Raw genomic sequence first — 20254 nt, forward strand, 5'->3', positions numbered from 1 at the left:
TGCTGTAGAACGGAGAAAAAAACCCCTGTTTTGATGTGATGTTTTGAATATAATAAACTAGTTATGACCAAAGTTTCATTTCATTCGAACAAAACACTAATAAACAGGGTCTAATTAGAGTTGGGGCCCTGTATTAGGTTGTGATTTGGTTTCAAGCGCACTTGATGCGTATTTTATTCAAATTAAAACAACGTTTCTATTGAACTCCCATTCTTGACCTTTGATTTAATTAATAATTCACAATACCATAATAAAAAATAAGTTTAACTTGCCAAATCATATTTTAAAACATGATAATTTGATTGGTAAAAAAAAGGGCGTAGTTATGTAAAAAAAAAAAAAATCCCAGGAAATGCCTAAAAATTAATTCTATATCAAACAAAATGTGAGCTTAAAATATATATATATATATATAATAATCCAATAAATTTGGTTAAAAAAAAGATAAAAAAAATTTATTCATATCATTTTTCTTAATATTCTCATCTGGGTTGTAATATTCATACAAAAAGATAGCAAGAATGCAATAGGAATGAAAACAAAAGGTGCATAAAGACGACATCACATGTAAAAATGGACACAATGTAAGAAAAATCTTGCTGAAAATCTTAGTGTAAAATTTTGCTTGTATTAGAAATTTAATTAGATGCATTTTTGTTAAAATGTCAAAGTAAAAAAGGAAAGAAAAAAATAGAAAAAAAGGAAAAGAAAAACAGAAAGGAAAGAAGATAAAAAAAAGTAAAAGTAAATAAAAGAAAAACTTCTGGTATGATAACTGTATTAAGTACACATGTACTAATTAATGATAAAAAAAAAAGTCAGTTGTTGAAGCAATTTCAAAGAAAAGGAAGCAAAATAGAAAGAAAAAAGGAAAGGAAAATAGAAAAGGGAAAAATGAAAAGAAAAATGAAAGGGAAAAAAGAAAGGAAAGATGGTTGGTTGGTTGTTTTTGTTTTACGGCATATCAACCCTTTTCGGGTTATTTAATGCCGAATCCAAAGATTTTGAAGAAAATTTTTTTTAATAGAATATATTGGTTGTTTTCACGTTGGTTTCTATTTAACCCATAGTTGGGACCCTAACAGGTACTACCAGTCTGGTCAGAGTGGACCTGGGAGCAATGGTAATTAAAGGGTGGCTCCACACTCCCCAAAGCCCACAAGCTGGGGCCTCACCACTGGATATAGTTTAAGGTCATATCCAGGACCCCCATTGAGGGACTTTTACCCTCTGCAGGGGGGCACTCGGCGTATTCTAATGCCCCACCGACAGGGCCGAAAGGAAAGAAACGAAAAAACAACGAAAGGAGAAAAGGAAAAACAACGAAAGGAGAAAAGAAAAAAGAAAAAGAAATGAAAACAGAAAGAAAAAAAAAAGGAAATCTGGTATGGTAACTGCATTAAGTACACACATTCTAATTAAAGACAAAAATATCAGTTGAAACAAAAATAATTGTTGAATCTATTCTTTGTTAATGACTAAAATACTAAAGCCTAACAAACGAGTTATACAATTGACTAATGTTTTCCTTTTTTTTCTACTGATAAGTTTCACATAAACTTATACATTCATCCACAATGGATAGCAATGATAAGTAACAGCTTTTCAACCAATGTTCAGTAATAACATATGCAAAGCCATGAACAAAAGTTAATGGCTTTTTAGTTTTCAAAAAGTATTGCATCTTTTTTGTTAACATTTTCTTAAAATATTTATAAGTAAATGATGATAAATCAAGGATTTGTGATATAAAAACAAAGTCATTACCATGTTAGAGATTGTACCCACATTCGAAAGTGCTTCACCCATGTTTTATTTTTCAATCTTTTTTCTGTTTTTATTGGGGATGAGGCATTCTACCAGATGCCAAGTATTTACTCGCTATTTGAGAAACTTCAACTGAAAGATCTTTTTAAGATTCTCTAACTGCCCCCTTAAGTGCAATTGTTTGCATCTCTCTTGCACTTGGTTCACCGGGTATATTCGCCAGGTATGTTTTGGAATTATTTTTCATAGGCCCATACTGGACAGATTGAAATTTTCCAAAGTTTCCAGCTTTTTTTCATGTCATACTTATTTAGTCTTTGTCTCCCTCTCAGTTCTGTTTTAAGAAACTAGGGTTGCTACTTTCTTCCCCTTTTCCCATATTACCCTGTCAAACTTAACAGCTGAGTTTTCTAAGTATAAACAAGGCTACTTTTAGTCTTTGGCATACTATGGATACCCACCGTAGAGGTGCCTGCGCGTGAAATTTTTGTGGCAGAAGGTGTGCAATCTCCAACCACACCTCTCCTGAGTTGACATTATTAAATACCAGTGGCAAGTGGAGTGTATGTTTAGGACGACTGGAAACAAATGCCGAGATAATCAGAGAGCATATACACCGCTTAGAATTCCCAAATGGTCACCCATCTGGTACTAACCAGGCTCAACATTGCTTAACTTTGGTGATCTGACGTACTGAGTATTTAACCTCTAAAAGAGTGTCACTTACGACTGAATTTAGCTTAGTACTTTTATCCATTACACTAAGTATACAAGGATTCAAGCAGTTTCTCGAGTTCAACAAAATACACCAAAAGAAGGTTACATTGTTCAAATGTTATATGAATAACACTTAATATGAGAACAGTAATCCAAATAACCCAATTTTTTTTTCTTTCTAACTCTTATTCAACTCGAACAAGGCATAATGCCACTTGGGTGTAAGGATTACTACCTCTGCATTCCATGTTTAAAAAGGATGTGTCCTCTATAGTATCAGACTTGACCGAATGGTTAATTGTAGGCATAGACCGATTCATACCATCCAAAAAATTCCAACAAAAACCTAACAGCCAGCCATGGTTCTCCCCAGAATGTGCTGCTGTCATCGCACACAGAAATCACTTTTTCCATAGCTACCAACATAATAGATGCATTGAGACTAAAGCTGCTTTCAGGACTGCCAGCAACCACTGTAAAAGAGTAATAAAAAATGTAAGAGAGCTATATGCTCAGTCCGTTAAATCCAAAGTAGCTGAGCAGCGGCTTGGTTCCCATCAGTTTTGGCAAATAGCAAACAGGATCCTGAACAGAAGCGTGCATTTATTCCCAACCATCATTAATTGACCTGAGGTCATCTTGTCAACATCAGACAAGGCCAAACTATTTGCCAAGAACTTTGCAGCTAATTCTACCCTATGCGACCAAGGCCATCAACTCCCCGTATTTCCTCCTATAACAAACAACACGCTATGCAACATACAAATATCTGTGCAGGATTCCAGTAAAGCAACTGGCCCTGACGGCATTCCAATTATAGTGTTGAAAAGGCTTCAACCAGAACTTGCCCCATACTTACAAAACTGTTTAAGCGTTGCCTCAAAGAGAAGTACTTTCCAACACCCTGGAAAACCTCATCAGTATGCCCTGTATTTAAGAATTCAGGTGATAAGTCATCTCCTCCTCAGTACAGACCAATAAGTCTCTTGTGTGTCATGAGTAAGCTACTGGAATCCACATTAAATAGAGAAGTAGTCAACCACCTTAGCAGAAATAACCTTCTTAGTGACACGCAATATGGTTTCTGTTCTGCTAGATCTACAGCAGATGTGCTAATGGTTATATAGCATAGGATTAGTGAATCTCTCGACAAAGGCTTCCTTTCCAGGGCAATTGCTCTTGACATATCAAAGGCTTTCGATAAGGTATGGCATAAAGGCCTACTTCACAAGATTTCCAGCTATGGTATAACTGGAAATGTTTTCTCAATTATTAAATCATTTAGGCTCATAAGAGTAGTGGTTGATAGGCAGAAATCAGAGGCCCACAGTATTAATGTCGGAGTCCCCCAGGGGTCCATCCTAGGCCCAACTCTCTTCCTGATCTACATCAATGATCTCCCAAAACACATACTTAAATCATTTGTTGACATCTATGCTGATGACACAACCATCTATGGCAACACATCAAAGGCCATAAATGACAAAATTCTCTCTGATTCTCTCTCCTCTGATCTTGAGCGAGTGGTACAGTGGGGGAAGAGGTGGCTGGTTACTTTTAATGCATCTAAAACCAAGCTCCTATCTTTACATCATCAACACTCATCGCTATCTGGCATCAATTGAAATGGATGGCTCTTGTCTTGGGGATGCTCCATGTTTTGACAAGCTTCTGAGTTTGACCATTACTCCTGATCTGAAGTGGAACACGTACATCAAGTCTGTTGCCAAGGTCGCTGGGAAAATGGTGGGATCCTTCTACCGTTCCAGAAGATATCTCACTACTGATGCAATTCTCTATTTATATAAAAGCCAAGTACGTCCAAGAATGGAGTACTGCTACCACATCTAGGCAGGAGCTGCTAAAAACAGCCTATCCTGCCTTGACAGAGTACAAAATAGACTTTGTGGCTTAGTGGAGGATGCCTTTTTCTCTTCCCTGCAACCTCTCTCCCACAGAAGAGACGTTGCAAGCCTGTGGTTGTTTTATCGTTATTTCCATGCAAGTGTTCGTCTGAGCTCCAATCTCTGCCCCCCCCCTGCCAATCTTTCATGATAAACACCCGTCTAGCTGAAACCACTGTCAATAATTTTCCCCACTCTTTGTCTGTGCCTAAATCAAAATGTAGATTCCATGAACAACGCTTCTTTCTTAGAAGTGCATGCCTGTGGAACTTTCTTCTGTTTGCCTGTTTCCCACCTGACTACAACTTGGATGTCTTCAAGTCCAACATAAACAAATTCCTGATGAACCACCCCCTTAAGTAAGACACTTTATCAAAACTCCAATACTAACGATTACTACAATACTATCCCATTGATTACTGTACACGCAATAACCCTCATCCCCGAGTGGCTGCCAGGCCTTGATAAGTGGTGACCTTCATGTAAAAAAATAAAAAAATGTTCTGTATATTAGTACAATCATGGAAGCAAGAAACAGAGGGATTCTTGAGTCTAGCAGTTTGAGAGAAGAAACTATTAGAGTAGAAAGCTTTCTAGTATCTAAGGACTTCTACAGTGAAAGGGTGGGATTTTGCTGCTTGTCGGGTTTGTAAAGAGTATTTACATTGAGAGGATACCAGTACTACAGATTCATCAAAGCATATTCTATTTAAGTAAAACAGACAAAGATGCAACACTGCACTGATGGGACAGGGATTGGAGCTTAGTTGATAATGCAGGGCCTATTACATTGGAGACTGTTTTTGGATTGTGTCAAAGAGAGAAATACTAGTGGTAGATGTATCATCACACATGTGACAATGCTCCATGTACGGGTGAATAGTGGAGTTATTGCAAAACAGATTTCTTTTAAATAGCATATTTATTTAATCAAGTTGACACACCGGTTCCCGCTGGATCACCGAAGTCAAGCAACGTTGAACCTGGTCAGTACTAAGTGGGTGACCATTTGGGACTTCCAGGTGATGTATGTGCTCTCCGCTTATCTCTGCATTATTTCCAGTCGCCCTGGATTTCTCCTTGCCACTGGACTCAAACAGTGCCAATTCAAGAAAGGTGTGGTTGGGATTGCGCAACCCTTGCCTCACAATTACACGTGCAGCTGCCCCTACATCAGGTATCCTTTGTCTTTCGAGACTGAATGGAGGCATTGATTTATTTATTTAATGAATTATCTTTCCAAAATTTCAAATATTTTCATACAAGAAATTAATTAAAATAAAATGAACAAAACAAAAATAAAAGTAAAAAGACTCTCGGGCAATTCCGGATAGGTGTAGTTAAGTACAAGGACACGAGTGATGGGGGAGGGTCTTCCACTGAATATCTCGTTCTTAGACAACTGATAATTCCATTAATCATTTAGAACCTGAAATGCAATCAAAGTTTGGACACATGGAATCACAATGCAATGTCTGTTTAGTCCTTGCTCAGGAAAAGGAATCCTTCTTGATTGAGGCAATTTTTATTTTGTCTCATCCAGATAGTCCCTTTTGAGGAAGCTGGATATTACCCCACCCACCAAATAAAAACGATCTTGTGTTTGTCCTCGTTAGGAGGCAAATAAATACTAGAAACACAATTTAAAGGAGATTAATTGAGAACATAATTAAACTTTTTTAAAATTTAACAAAGTATTTATTTACTTCATCATCAGGTCAGGCAACACTTTAAAAAGCCAACACACTAAGAGAAGTGCACTCTGACCTACAAAAATGTCTGAGCAGCACCGTTGACGTTCACCAGAAGAGGTATCTCGGGTGATTAGCAATAAACTAACACCTTCTCAAACAAAGATAACAAATATAATGTTCATCTGTCTCACACAAACTTAGTTTATTGTGAGGATCCAGATATCACAAAATTAGACATGATTAGTATTCACTAGCTATTAGCAATAAATTAACTCAAAGGGAGGAGGTAATGCCTGGAATAGTGGCTTTATACTACACTAGAGGTATCTATTTACTTGCTTCCTCATAAGGGTGAAATTACACAAGAGAGGAGTTTTTAATTTGGGTAAATACAGCTCCCCAGAAGTGAAATTTTGTTCGTTTCCCAATTTCAGGGTACTTTAAATGACAAAGTGCAAAATTTGTTGTGATTGGAAAATGACAAATAAACAAAACACTACTTAGAGGGGGAGGCAGATTAAAATTCTGTTTTGTTTATTTTTTAATTTTGAGAAATCATACAAGAATCCCTTCCACAACTAAGTAGAAAGTTTTCTGAAGCAAACAACGAAAAAAACATTTATTTTTCTCCCACCGTGAGAAATGTGACACTGGAGTCAGAAAGTGAGATTGAAAAGTCAGCACCTCAAATGACGAGCACTCTGACCCTGCAAAAGATGCCTGAACAATTCCGTGTGCATTCTCCAAATGCAGCGCCTCAGGCGATTAGCCTGAAACTAACCCCTTCTCAAAGAGAGAAAGCAAAACCTAAGAGGGTGGACCTCCTAGAACTGCACAAGACCAGCTTTTACATTGCAATCAACAGGGAAAAGATCATTACTCAAATGGTCTCAACTCTGTGGATTTTGAGGTTGAGGGAAAAATCCCCAATCACAGTATGAAAGAAGGTATTTACTGTTCTTCCACTGCAAGGGGATGTGACACAAGATCAGAAGATAGGAAAATGGGTCAGTGTCCCAAGAGAAGAAGCACTTTTGTCCTGCAAAAATAAGTCTAAGTAGCCCTGTCGACATTCCCGGTGAAAGCGCGTCAGACAACAAGCAGTAAACTTGTTCCTCTCGAAAGTTGGGAGAAAAGATCTGGGAAGGTGAACCTCCTAGGACTACCAAGAGCATTTGCATCAATTCAACTAGCAATACACATGGACTATAAAACGCTTTGGATAATCACAGATTTCAAGGGGGTTCTGTTAAAATCGTCATATTTTAAAAACCAAAGCACTTTAAGTCCTCAGAATACAACTATTTTGTTTGGAAATGAATATACTTTTGAATGAATTAATAAATAATGTACATTATATATTTTAAGAGTTTTAAGCAAATAAAATGATAAAATGTGAATATCATAAAACAGCGTTTTCTATAAGGTTTTGTAAAGACCCCCTCCACCACTGATTTGTAAATGTTCATACCACGTTTGTATTAAGAATTTTGTTATGAAATTTGGAAACTAACCAGAGATGTCACTTAATACTTTGGGATGTTCGAAATACGACCACTCATATTTTTTTTTTTTTTTTTGTGCAAAAAAAGACTTCAATATGACGAGTATTGAAAATTTTGACAAAAATTTTCTTTGGACACCGACTGTTAAATCTTTTTACTGTTTTTATCCATTAAAAGTCTAATTGTATGTTGTTTTCTCTTGTGGTAGCTAGCAATTTAAAATCATGATAGCTGGGAAAAAATAGTTTTAATTTGAATTTGAGTGTAAGTAAGACTGTCTTGTAGTATTAGCATCAGCAGTAATGATAACACGGCTGTAAACAACAGACGTTTTTTTTTGTTGTTGATTTTTATTCTAGAATGAATCTTTTTTTTTTATTGAAAATATGAATATAAAAAAATGTTCTTACATGTTTAGTTAGAGCTATTTATATGGTTGAAAAGACAAGAAAATAAGCTTTCTAAATGTATAACTTGTGTGTATTAGTTTTTAATGGTGAATTAAACAGTGTTTTGCTTTGAACCACTGAAAATGAGATATGATTTTTTGGTTAATGTGTACGAGCGGTACCCCGCATCTTTTTTTTTTTTCATCTTTTTTCAATGTTTTCAGTGGGTTATTATCGAATGGAAACTAATCTACCCGATTATCAAAAAAAAATTTTTTTAATTTAAAAAAAAATAACTGATATTTAAATATTTGTAGGAGGTGCTTGGTTTCTAGAGATTTTAAGAAATAAAACGTCTTAAACTGGAAAGTTTATAAACGAAATAATGTGTTACTCGGTAGAAAAAAAACATGAAGTGCAATTGAAAATAAAAATCAAATTCATTCAAAATTTGTGCACAATTTGTCAGCTTTAGCAAAAAGTATTTTTCAATATATAAATAGGCGGGCAAAAAATACTTGATACTTTTCTGAACGTCACGTTTTCTTTTAGAGTGACATCCCTTGTTTAAAATAAAATTTATTTTTGTAATCTATTAAAGTTTCATACTCCTCATTTGCAAAAGTTTACATACTTAAAAATAATTTGATGTTCAAAATCCAAGCCATAACATTTTCAAAAGCGAATAATTATGAACCACTTGTGCCAAGCATGCACGGTAGCGCACAAGCGTATGAGTCGGGCCTACCTGCGGTGAAAACTGAACCCGAGACCTTTTGATTACAAATCAAGTCCACTAATGAATTACACCCATCTTACCACAAAGTGAGGATTTAGTTTTGCCCAACGGCTATGGAAAAAACAAGTTGATAAGCGATTTGTGTGTTTTGAAATACACTGCTTTGATAACGGGTCTCGCATTATTGCACTTTCCTATCATGGCTTGTCGATTCGTCGAGATTGTTTGGTCCTGCTTGGGAACGTGTGTATCGATCCAGTGGTATTTGTTCGTAGTGTGGCGTATCAATTCAGCAGTGGTGTTCAGAATTGTGTGGATGAATTTGTTAAGGACTGTGCCGTCACTTGTGAAAACAAAAAAAAAAATATATATATATATATATATATATATATATATATATATACACACACACACACACACATCTTTTTTTCTGGCGCTCTCTCTCTCCCTCGTGTAGCATAAATATGGGTGCCAAATGATCTCTTAACAAAAAAAAACAAAGCACCCTTAATCCTACCTCTAACCCTAGGTATGAGTGGCAAGCCTCCTCCTAAAATCTTCTTTAGCCCTAACAATAACACTAGGTCCGAATGGCAATCTTCCCACCAAACAAAATTTCTTAGTAAGCTACATATAAGCGTCCATAAAACAGATATTTCCTAAAATAAAAGTGCATTTCATTTATCTACCATAAAAATATAAATTGGTCAACTGTCCTAAAATAAAAGTGCATCTGATTTATCTACCATAAAAACATAAATTGGTCAACTGTCCTAAAACACTAAAATGGTCTCAAAATGGTGAATTATTTTACATTAAATTTATGTGAAACCAACTCCCATTCTGAATTCTAAAATTGTTTTTGTTTTGTTTCTAACAAGTCCTCAGGATGTTCACATACAATTTCTTTTAGTCCTATCATTAACCCAAAGTCAGAGTGGCAACACCCCCCCATAATTGCACAAAGAACCTCTTAAAACCACACAATCATTTAAAAAAAAAAAAAAAAAAAAAAAAATGCCTAGGATTTATCTCCCATAGAAAAAAAAAAAATGGTGAACTGCCCTAAAATGCTGGAATGGCTCAAAATGAGGAATCATTTTACAGTAAATTCTAAAATAATTTTTGCTTATCTTTCATTAAAGTTTTTCAAGGTGTTCATACATAATAGTCTACAAAGGTAGAATCACATATTTTGGAGACGTCGTCAGAGGGGGGGGGGGTAACGGAGGGTACTAATGTACAATACTAAAAAAATATTGTAATATATTAATTTTTAAACAGTTATAGATTTTGATTTTAGTTTTTGTACACAAAATGCATTACAATTCAACTTTGAGTTCTCTAATTTCTTTTCTTTTAATGGGTACATGGCATTTTTAAGGAATTGCAGCATATTTATGTGCATTTACTGCAGATTATTTTGACAACCATTAATTTCCGGAGATTTTCAGTAACATATTCTGATTCCTTGCACAAAACTACACTTATATGGTAAATTTCATTGCTTAATCTTGTGTTTTAACAAAGATATAAAATTTTTACTGAAAAAGTACTGTAAAAAAAATGTGACAAAACGCATATCGTCTTTAAGAGGGAAAAATATCCAAATGTGCAAGGCACAAAAATAGTCATAACTTCCTTAAGTTTAATCGGATTTGAAAATTTTAAAAAGATTCTTTCTTAGCTCATCAAGCTCTTTCTATGTATACCATTATTGAAATATGTTAAGCCATTTTAATTTTTTATGTGTATTGCTAATTCAACAGCAAAAAAGCCACTGAAATGAGCCAGTTCTGGTTGGACTGATTGTCAGGGTCAGAACCTCGACTTGAAGTCCATACACACACGGTACAAAAGAATGTGGTATAATAGTAAACCGTTAATATTATGTTATTTTTCTTGCCTAGAATATATATATATAATATGGTGTCGATTTAAAAATGTATGTTAAGAAATTACAACATCAACTATATGAAAATATTCTATAATATTCCGATAAAGTAAACTATTTAGGTAATAATGGCATACAACAAATTATGAAATACATTTAGTAAATACTAGCAGTTCAGCCCACCTTTGCTCAGGCCCTAGGTACTGTTCATAAATTGCGGTACGTGTGAATACACTTTATATAAGATTTCAAATGTTTAGACCAAAAATTGTCTTAGTAATTTCATAGAGACCGCAGAGGTCAATTTTTTATTAACTTTGACCCCTTAAAATTTATTATTTTGGTCTCAAATCAAAATAAAAAGCTTTACCCATGTCCAAGTTACCTACATATAAAATTTAAAGTGTTTAGACCCAAAATTGGCAGAGAAATTTGGTAAAATCTGCAAAGTTCAACTCTTTCAACTTTGATCTTTTGGCAGCCAAATTTTCGCCCAAAAACTGATTAAATGCTTGCCATATGTCTGAATACCCGTTATGTATAAATTTCAAATGTTTAGACCCAAAATTGGCTGAGTAGTTTGTTAGACACTGCAAAGGTCAAATCTTTTGAACTTTGACCCCTTAGCAGCTCAAATTTTGACCCAAACCGATTAAAAAGCTTACCCTATCTCTGAATACCCTTTATGTAAAATTTCTAATGTTTAGACCAGAAATTGGCTGAGTAATTTGGTAAAGACTGCGGAGGTCAAATTTTTTAAAACTTTGACCCCAATTTTGACCCCTTAACATTTATTTATTTTTTTTTTTTTTGGCTTAAATCAAATTAAAAAGTTTGATCCATGTCAAAGTAACCTACATTTAAAATTTCAAGTGTTTCGATCCAAAATTGGCGGAGAAGTTTGGTAGAGTTTTCAAAGATCAAATCATTGAACTTTAACCCCTTGACAGCCAATTTCTCTCTGAAAACGAATTAAAAAGATTTTTCCAAATCTCAATGTCAAATCTCGAGTCTGTAGACTGAAAATTGACAGAGTTATATGGTAGGGAAATGTATGCACACAGAGACACACACAGACATTTTCACTTTTATGGATGTATAGAGATAGATTTACTTTTTGGTTTAGCAACTATCACCTTGACCTTCAATATGTACAAAGGGAGGTAATTGGTAAAAAGTAAATATGGCACACAAGCCATGTTTATCTAATTTTTAGAAAATGTTTAAATCAGAGGTTTCTATCCTTATTCTGCTTGTAGATCCCTTGAGCGCTATTATATCATCTGTGGACCCTATATATATATATATCTTGAACATTTCAGCTGCGTAATTCCTATTGATGTACATATGAACAAAAACTCCCAAAACAGTACAACTGTAGTTGTATATAGATTACGAAGGTTCCAAATTAGAGAAATAACGTTTTCATCAGCGTTGATAAAATGAGAAGCATAAAAAGAAAATATCTGATAAATATGATAAGTTGCTTGTAAACAGATAAGATACTGATTTGAAATGCAAGTGTTTTCACAAACAGAATTAATTTGAAACTCACTGAATTCAGAGAATTATGACTTGCTATTTTTCAGACCAGGGGAAAATCATTTCTCAAGATTACTTAACTAATTCATACAAAAATGAAGGAAACTAAAAATTTTGTGAATGAGTTAACAAAAAATCTAAATATATGTAAATGCATGTTACAAAAAAAAACAAAAAAAACAAAAAACCCCACTAATTCTAGGCAAGCTGAACTGGCTTCCATCAAAGGAGAGACTTTTATAAGAGTATCAAATTCACAAACAATCCCCAGTCATTTGTATATCCAGGTCAGGAAAGTCGACACCATCAGGAGGTGCCAACATTTTCCTGCATACAGCGCCTGATATTCCCAAATGGTCACCCATCTAGTACTGAATGTTGCTTAACTTTAATTATCTAATAAAAACTGGTGTGTCAATGTGATCATGGTTTATTCTCTGAATGCATATATTTTAAAACGAATGTTATAGTCAAAATATCCTTTGAAATCAAACGATATTTAATGCAGATAAGAACAGTTAGGATTGGTGTTAAAAATAGAAATAACATAAAAAGTTGCTGCTGGTTCAACATGCGGTATACTTTCTGGGTGTGGTCTATCTTCTGACATAAATAGATGAATTGCTACACTTATAAGGATAGTTTTTAAATTTTTGATATAAAGATTGATTTTTTTTTTTAGTATCCAAACTGCTATTCTCATTTTCGTTATGTAATCTTCGATCTTCTACAGGTGTGTCTTGTCAAATTCGCATATCTATATGGAATTTTGACCTAAATTATTTAAATCCATATGTCTATATATTGTTCTCATTTTTTTTTTTTTCTTACATGGGGGTCACCACTTATCAAGGCCCGAAGGCCACTCAGGGATAAGGGTTATTGCATGTACAGTAATCAATGAGATAGTATTGTAGTAATCATTATTACAAAGAAGTGTTAATTATTTTTATATTATTCTTAGTTATTATCATCTATAGTAAGGATTGAACCTTTAACCTCCAAAAGACTGTCAGTTAAAACATGTTCATCAATGCTTTCAACTGTTACTTACTTTTCATAAAAGTAGTGTATTATAAAAAGGTGATGTTTACAATATGAATATCTGAACACGTGGAAACTCCTGACCGGTATTTTAAAAATATTTCAGTGCTAAATTGTCGTTATTATACTGTTGATTTGAATTAATTTTGTCTAATATATTTTATTTCAGTCAGCCGTTAAATGCAAAATGTCTAGACTATCCCCCCCCACCGAGAAAGGGAAAACCAAAAAGTTTTAGGATTCTGCTTACTCTCTCTATAAATATAAACGATAACATCCCACCGTGACCCATTCTCCACCCCTTCCGCCATAAGCACCGAAACTCGAATGGCAAGTGTCAGTGAGTGGAAAACTTTCCAATGCGATGGTGGTGCCTTTTAGCAAAGAAGAAATAAGTTTAATGAATATCTGAACACGTGGAAAATTTTTTTTTAAATATTTCAGTGCTAAATTGTCCTTATTATAATTACTTTGTTTGAAGCGTCTCTTGGGAAGAAGAAAAACTGAACATTTTTAAACGGAAATTACAGTAATCTATATCTATTTCATTTCATTCGTAATTATGGGAGGAGAATTTATCTTCAAATATCTTAAATTTCGAATTAGAGCGACGGGCTTATACTAAGTAAATATTAACAAGTCCTTACACTCCCCCCCATTTTTTTTTTTAAATGGAGAATAGACAACGCATTGTGAATGCGTTATCGGCAGTTCTCGTTACTCTCGCTTCCTCTTATTTCTGTCCTTTTACGTTTGTTCGTCTTTTTCGTATAAATAAAGCGAAACTCATTGAAACAAAGCTGTTAGCGGCCTTTCATGCCGGGACGTCTTGAAAGCAATTAGCTTTGATCAATGTGGGGAAAACCCTTCATATCAAACAATTGCTATTCATACGGAAAGCTCCCCCTTTTTGGGGAGAGCTGGTTTTTCCCCAACATCGTGGGGAAGCAAAAACTGGCCTGCAGCCAACCTTCATTTCTGCGCCTGCATGATTCCTAACTTATTCACTTCAAGTCAACTTTTTGATTGACGTCGATAAAATTGAATGCTTTTCACTTCCTCTCATGTCTTAGCCTAGTGGTAAGATCTCAGCTTTTCTTTCACTTTCTACTTTCACGTCACGGGTTTGTGCCTGCCTGCCTACTACTACCCCCCCCCCCAAAAAAAAACACCCGGGCACCCCGCTAGTCAGCTGATAAAATCCAAACTAACTGCTCACACTGCAAAGCAGTAGAAAAAGCAGAAGAATCTAGTTGGTAAATCTAGAAATAATTTTAAGATGCTTCAGAATTTTTGAGATGAGGATTGATAATTTGGATTATTCTGATTACGCTTCTCATCATAGATGTTATTTTCATAATGCTTTGGATGATTATAACCTCCAACCTGCTTCAAGTGCATCTTGTCAAACTCTGGGCTCTAGATATTGAACTCTAGAATCTGTACAGAATTTTGGACTGAACCCTTTATTTAATTGACAGCGATAGATATTTCTCGTTCCATCAGCTATGACTGAATCAAAATCTTAAGAAATTGTATTCTTAGTATCACCTGTACTGAAGATGGAACCTTCAACCTCCAAAAGATTGTAGCCTAGAATTATTTAATACTTTATCCATTGCTTCACAGTTTAAATAAAAGATTCTGTTCTGCCTCTCTACATTTATTTTTTTGGATATCTTGCTTTGCATTACCTACAGTCAAAACTGCCAGACTTTGGAAAGCGTGCTTTGAGCAGACAGAATAAACTTTAATTAATTCCCCATAGACAGTGTTTTGTGTTGAGAATGTAGGTAAAAAAAATCTGAAACAAAATAAAAAAAAAAATAATACTGTGAGAAAAGGGGAGAAAAGAGACAAGTCCATGAGGAGTGCAAAGAACAAGGAAATAAGCAGTAATTTCCGAAAATTGAGGGCAGAAAATCCATTGTTTTCTAACATGCATGTTAAGGTTAAGAAATAAGTGGAAAAGAATATATTAACATACCTCATGGGAATTTTATAAAAGTCGATCAAAATAAACATAGATATGTCTGTTCGCAAATCGTATATATTATAATCTAGGGAGTATATAAAAAGTTCTCCAAAATAGTAACGCTCTCGAGACCCCCCCCCCCAAGCCTTTCAGACAAAAATGCGTGCCACTTTCGCCTTTTATATATATATAGTCTCTTCAGAAATCAATTACACCATCTTTATTCTATTATTTTAAGTACACCTGATGAAAGGTACTTCTAGGTACTTGTTTGACTGAAGACTGAACAATAGTTTTATCCGAAAGTTTGTCAGTAAACATTTTGATGTATGACAGACTGCATATTTAACAACAAATTTGTTGATAGATAGACAAGTTATTGTTATAAATGTTTATTTTAATATTTTTAGCAGAAAATGTATTAGTTGGCATCCATCTGTCTCAGGAGATAACAGTTTTGTGCTTTAGGTCTGCTGTGACTATGCAAACCTATCCTGGATTAACAGGATCTGTTGTAGATGCCACAGATGTAGGCGATGTCTTGTTGTGAGAGTTATGTTGCAGCCCTCTATCTGTGCTCTTTCCTCACTCTCCACTGTTGATCTCTTGTTTTTAGGGACTTTTTTTTGTCCTGCCACATGTAGTGCATCGTTTTCTTAAATGGTCACTCATCTGGTACTGGCCACGCTTAACGTCACTTAACTACAATGATCAAACAAGATCTAATGTTTCAACATGATAATGTCACACAGACTAAAAATAGGACTTTATCAAAAATTAGTAATCGAACCATAAATAATAAAAGTATCCCGCCCATACTTTGATTGTAGGTTGATATAGACAATTAACATAAACACAAATTTTAATTGTCAATCATTTTATTTTTTATTTGTGAGAAAATTTATTCTAGGAAATGTAGGTACGTAATGCACACCTTAAAGTTTGATACAGTTTCAAAAATCATATTGTTAAACGAAATTGTTCGACTTCTAGAGTCCAACATCTGCACAGATTTCTTTTTGTTCATCTGTTTTATGATCTATCATATTAAATGACACATTATCATATTTGGTTTAACGTTCATTTTACATTACTGAGATGTGTTGGATAGCTTTTAAAAATGAACTTCCAAACTAACCTGTCACTAGCCAAGTCTTTATTTATCCCTCTTTCTCCCAAATCCATCCTTATCATTTTCTCCCATGATTCCCTTGGCCTTCCCTTGCCAACCTTGCTACTCCAACTGTTCTACATTTACTAAGTAAACCACTTTCATCTATTCTTTCAATGTGACCATACCAACAAAGTCTCCTGTTTTGCACACGTCTTCCTATACTATCCAAATTAATTTTCCTCTGAAGTCATCAGACCTAAGCCTACCTTTAAGACTCGCATTATATATCCATTGTACTATTTCTCTCCATGCAACGCTTGAACTTTGCTGGCTAGGTTTTCACTTTCATACATATATCCGAAAGCATCTTCCCTTGCTTGACAGTGGAAATGTTTTGCTGGCTAGTAATGGCAGAAATTCCTTGAACTTACTCCATACACTCCTTGCAATCTCTTTGTGCTGCAATGGTTTCAACAAAGTAGCAAAACTTCTGAACAACGTCAATAGCTTTGCCATTCAAATATTCTTTTCCCACACAATAAAATATCTATTGTACTCAAATTCATTGGTCATCATTTCCTATTTTACTCACAGCTGAAAGAAATTTGGAGATTCACTTCTTGTACACAAGCATTTCTCATCTATCTAATATATTTGAATGGTTTTAAAATTCTATAGTTAACATCGGTAACTACAGGGTGGAACAATAAAATTGTCACCCTAGAAAAGACGACACGATTCCATTTCTGTTTGATGCAAAACAGTTTTCTTTTTTTGTTACAGACCATCTACTAGTTGTGTATAAATTTTAAGAGCGATAGGAGCCTTCTATCATGTCTGAAAATGCACGAGTGAGATCGAAGAAGTGCCGCTGTACAACTGATGCTCTCTACTGATCCAAGTTATGACAACAGGACCACTGCCAGCACCCTCAAAATGCATCACTGGATTGCCACGAATAACAGGGATGTATCCAGGGCGATGAAAACAAAGTTTCCGGCCACGGTCATGGTGTGGTTTCAAGTGAGGGCCATATCATGCCACCTCACATCTTCGAAGTTGGCTTGAAGGGCAGGAAACACATACTCTAACTTAGCTCTTCTTCGTACACACAAGCTCGCTGCCTTCGTTCATCATCTTTCGAAAGCCGTGGGATGTAATCTCTTATCAATCCTCATCTTGACCTTCAATTGGTGTTTGAAGAATGCAACCAGATCCTGATCTACCCAAGATTCAACCCCACGCTTCTCATTCAGTCTCAACATCCACAAAACCATTCTAGCTATGGCCAGGATCGTGAGAGCTTTACATTGTACACAACCAGGGACACGTTCAGTGGGCGAAGATAATCGAACTCACTGGCTTGGCACTGCATTGTAAGGTGTTGTGAGGCGAGAGAGAGAGAAAAAAAAAAAAAAATGGAAAACTTACATATTTATGAAAATCCAGAAAGTATGCCAAAACTGGAGGTATTTTCTGTGCCAAATAGTATAATATTGTCTGTAGGTAAACTTCCAAATCATTTTGCCGTTTTTTAATAAAAGCCTCCGATTGGTTTCCGAATAATTTTTTGGGCGGAAGCAAACTCTTGTCAATTTTAAATGTCGAAACAAGCTGAAAGAATCAAATGAAAAAAAAATTAATAGAAATTTAGAAACTGAAAGGCAATCAAGGGGTGACAAGTTATACTTTCAGATAAAAAGTAAATAAAACAAAAACAAATGTAAAATCTAATTTATAAAACTCACTTATTATATATTATTTTTTGGAATCCTTTGAGATAAGGCTTTATAATTTGTGCCTTCATTTTTTTTTTTTTGTGGACAGTTATCCTCATTTTCAGGACCCATGTGCAGTGGATAAAGGTGTTGAGTCTCTACGGTTCCAGGTGAGCATTGTCTGAAGATAGCGGTTTCAATCCTACCCAAAGCAAGCCAGAGGATTACTTGGCCAAAACGTGATGAGACAACTATGGAAGGCAGTAATTACTGGGGACACACAAGACTCAGCATTCTATCCTGTCACGGTGAACCACTTGGACAAGGCCAGAGGATGAGTTGGCCAAAACGTGGTGAAACAACAACAACTATAAAGATGAGGATAACAGTCCACAAAAAAAATGAATACACAAAACTCACTATGTTTGTCTCCATTTTTTCAAAGTGCTTCTTCTCTAAGACACAAGCTCTCAGAGTGGCATGTCAAATGATTTCATTTTTTGTGGATCATTCTTTTATGAGTTGTTAGCCAGTAAAAATAGCTGCTAAAAAGTCAAAATTGAAAAACATTGGAACTTGGCAGGCATAAGTTGACTCAAAGTGCTTTTGTATGCATGTACAAATATACGTTTATACATTAAAGTCAGTTGATTTTTCTTATCCATCTGATGATATTTTGGTTTCAATTCTAGTTGATGGCACCTAAGTCATATCTTCTTTTCTTTTCTTACTTTTGAATCACTACTATATATTAGGTACAATAAAATAATCAATAAAGAATTGGCTCTATAATAATAAAAATATGAAATCTGTATAAATTAAAATATCATATTTAAGCATAGTTTACAACTGGGCAAAGCTGGCCACCCTGTTAGTATAATTTCAGAATTTGAAAATATATTTGCAAGTTGTTTTTGTTTTACGGCTTATCAACTCATTTGGATTATTTAATTCTGAATTCAGTCATTTTGGTTTAAATTTTTGTTTATTTTCCAAGTTCTTTATATTATATTAGTTCTTATATATATATATATATATATATATATATATATACTAGCGGGGGTACCTGGTATTGCCCGGGTGTTTACAGGTGTGTTTTGGTTAAATCAAAACAAAAGAATAATAAAAAATCGTTGCCTGGGTGGTTGTGTCTGGGGGGGGGGGGGTTAAAAAAGTTTTGGTAGGTAAGTAGGAAGGATCGAACTCGAAGCCTTGAGGCGAAGTTGGAAAATAAAGTGTGAAAAAATAAAAACATGCGACGTTAACCGCTCGGCCAGCAAGAAATAGTAACGGAAACATGTTTGAATTTATTTAAGTATTAAGAATTGGCAGGTGCCCGCAGTTAATGACTTGAGGTCAAGTCAACTTCCAATGCCCCCCCCCCCAAGATGTTGGGAGGAAACCAGCTCCCCATAAAAAGGGGATTGTCCAAATTGAATAGCAATTGTCTGATATAAGGAGAAACTCCGTATTGATCAAAACTGATTGCTTTTGGAGTTCTTGGTGATCGTGCCAGGAACAATGCCGCCAGCTTCAAATTAGTTTCGCTTTTATACAAAAAAGCCAAATCCACACGCGGCGATCCAAAAATGTGGAATATTTAGCTTTTCAAAATCGGGCAAATTAAATAGACAGGCGACCCCTGTTGTTAACTCATAGATATTACGATTTAGATGTTATATAAAAAGTTTTAAGGAGCGAGCCGACCATCGCTTCTCGGAAAAAAGCCTTTTGCGGACATACACAAAACAAAAAACACAAAAAAAACTAACGTAAGGCAAACGAACGATGTTAAATGTAAAAATCTGAAAAACAAAAACAAAAAAGAAAACAGAAACACAAAAGTTAAAACTTCTGAAAAATACCCCCCCCCCCCAAAAAAAGTGAAAAATGGCTTAAATAAGCCTGTTTCAATATTTAAATTTAAAATATCGGTGGGTACCCGGGTGTTTTTGGTTCTTGGTGCGGGGTGTTAATGAAAACATAAGAGTAAGCGAAGTAAAAAAAATAAATAAAAACAGAAAAACGAACGTGACATGAAAAATGGCTTAAATAACCCTGCTTCAATATTAAAATTTAAAAAAAAGAAAAAAAAAGACATCTCACACTACAATTCGAACCCAAAATGTTTAGATAATGACCCAATGCTCTAACCAACTAACCTAACACGAAGTACATGAAATTGTTTCAGTTCTTCAAATATTTAAACTAAATCAGGTCATGATGTCCTCTGATGCATGCGTAGAACCGAT

The 20254-nt window shown here is 34.9% G+C and overlaps 1 protein-coding gene across 4 annotated transcripts in view; it reads right to left on the bottom strand.

The window, feature by feature from the left end:
- Window positions 1-20254, bottom strand: part of LOC145297563 (nischarin-like) — a 109168-nt gene that overhangs the window by 77088 nt on the left and 11826 nt on the right. For all 4 annotated transcript variants that reach the window (XM_080143573.1, XM_080143571.1, XM_080143570.1 and 1 more), the window contains exon 3: window positions 17716-17898. In XM_080143573.1, the coding sequence (XP_079999699.1) occupies window positions 17716-17898 (183 nt within the window). The remainder of the gene's footprint in view (window positions 1-17715; window positions 17899-20254) is intronic.

The sequence above is a fragment of the Euprymna scolopes genome, chromosome 18 (genome assembly GCF_053919585.1).
Source record: "Euprymna scolopes isolate OS-2025 chromosome 18, ASM5391958v1, whole genome shotgun sequence".
Taxonomy (NCBI): domain Eukaryota; kingdom Metazoa; phylum Mollusca; class Cephalopoda; order Sepiida; family Sepiolidae; genus Euprymna; species Euprymna scolopes.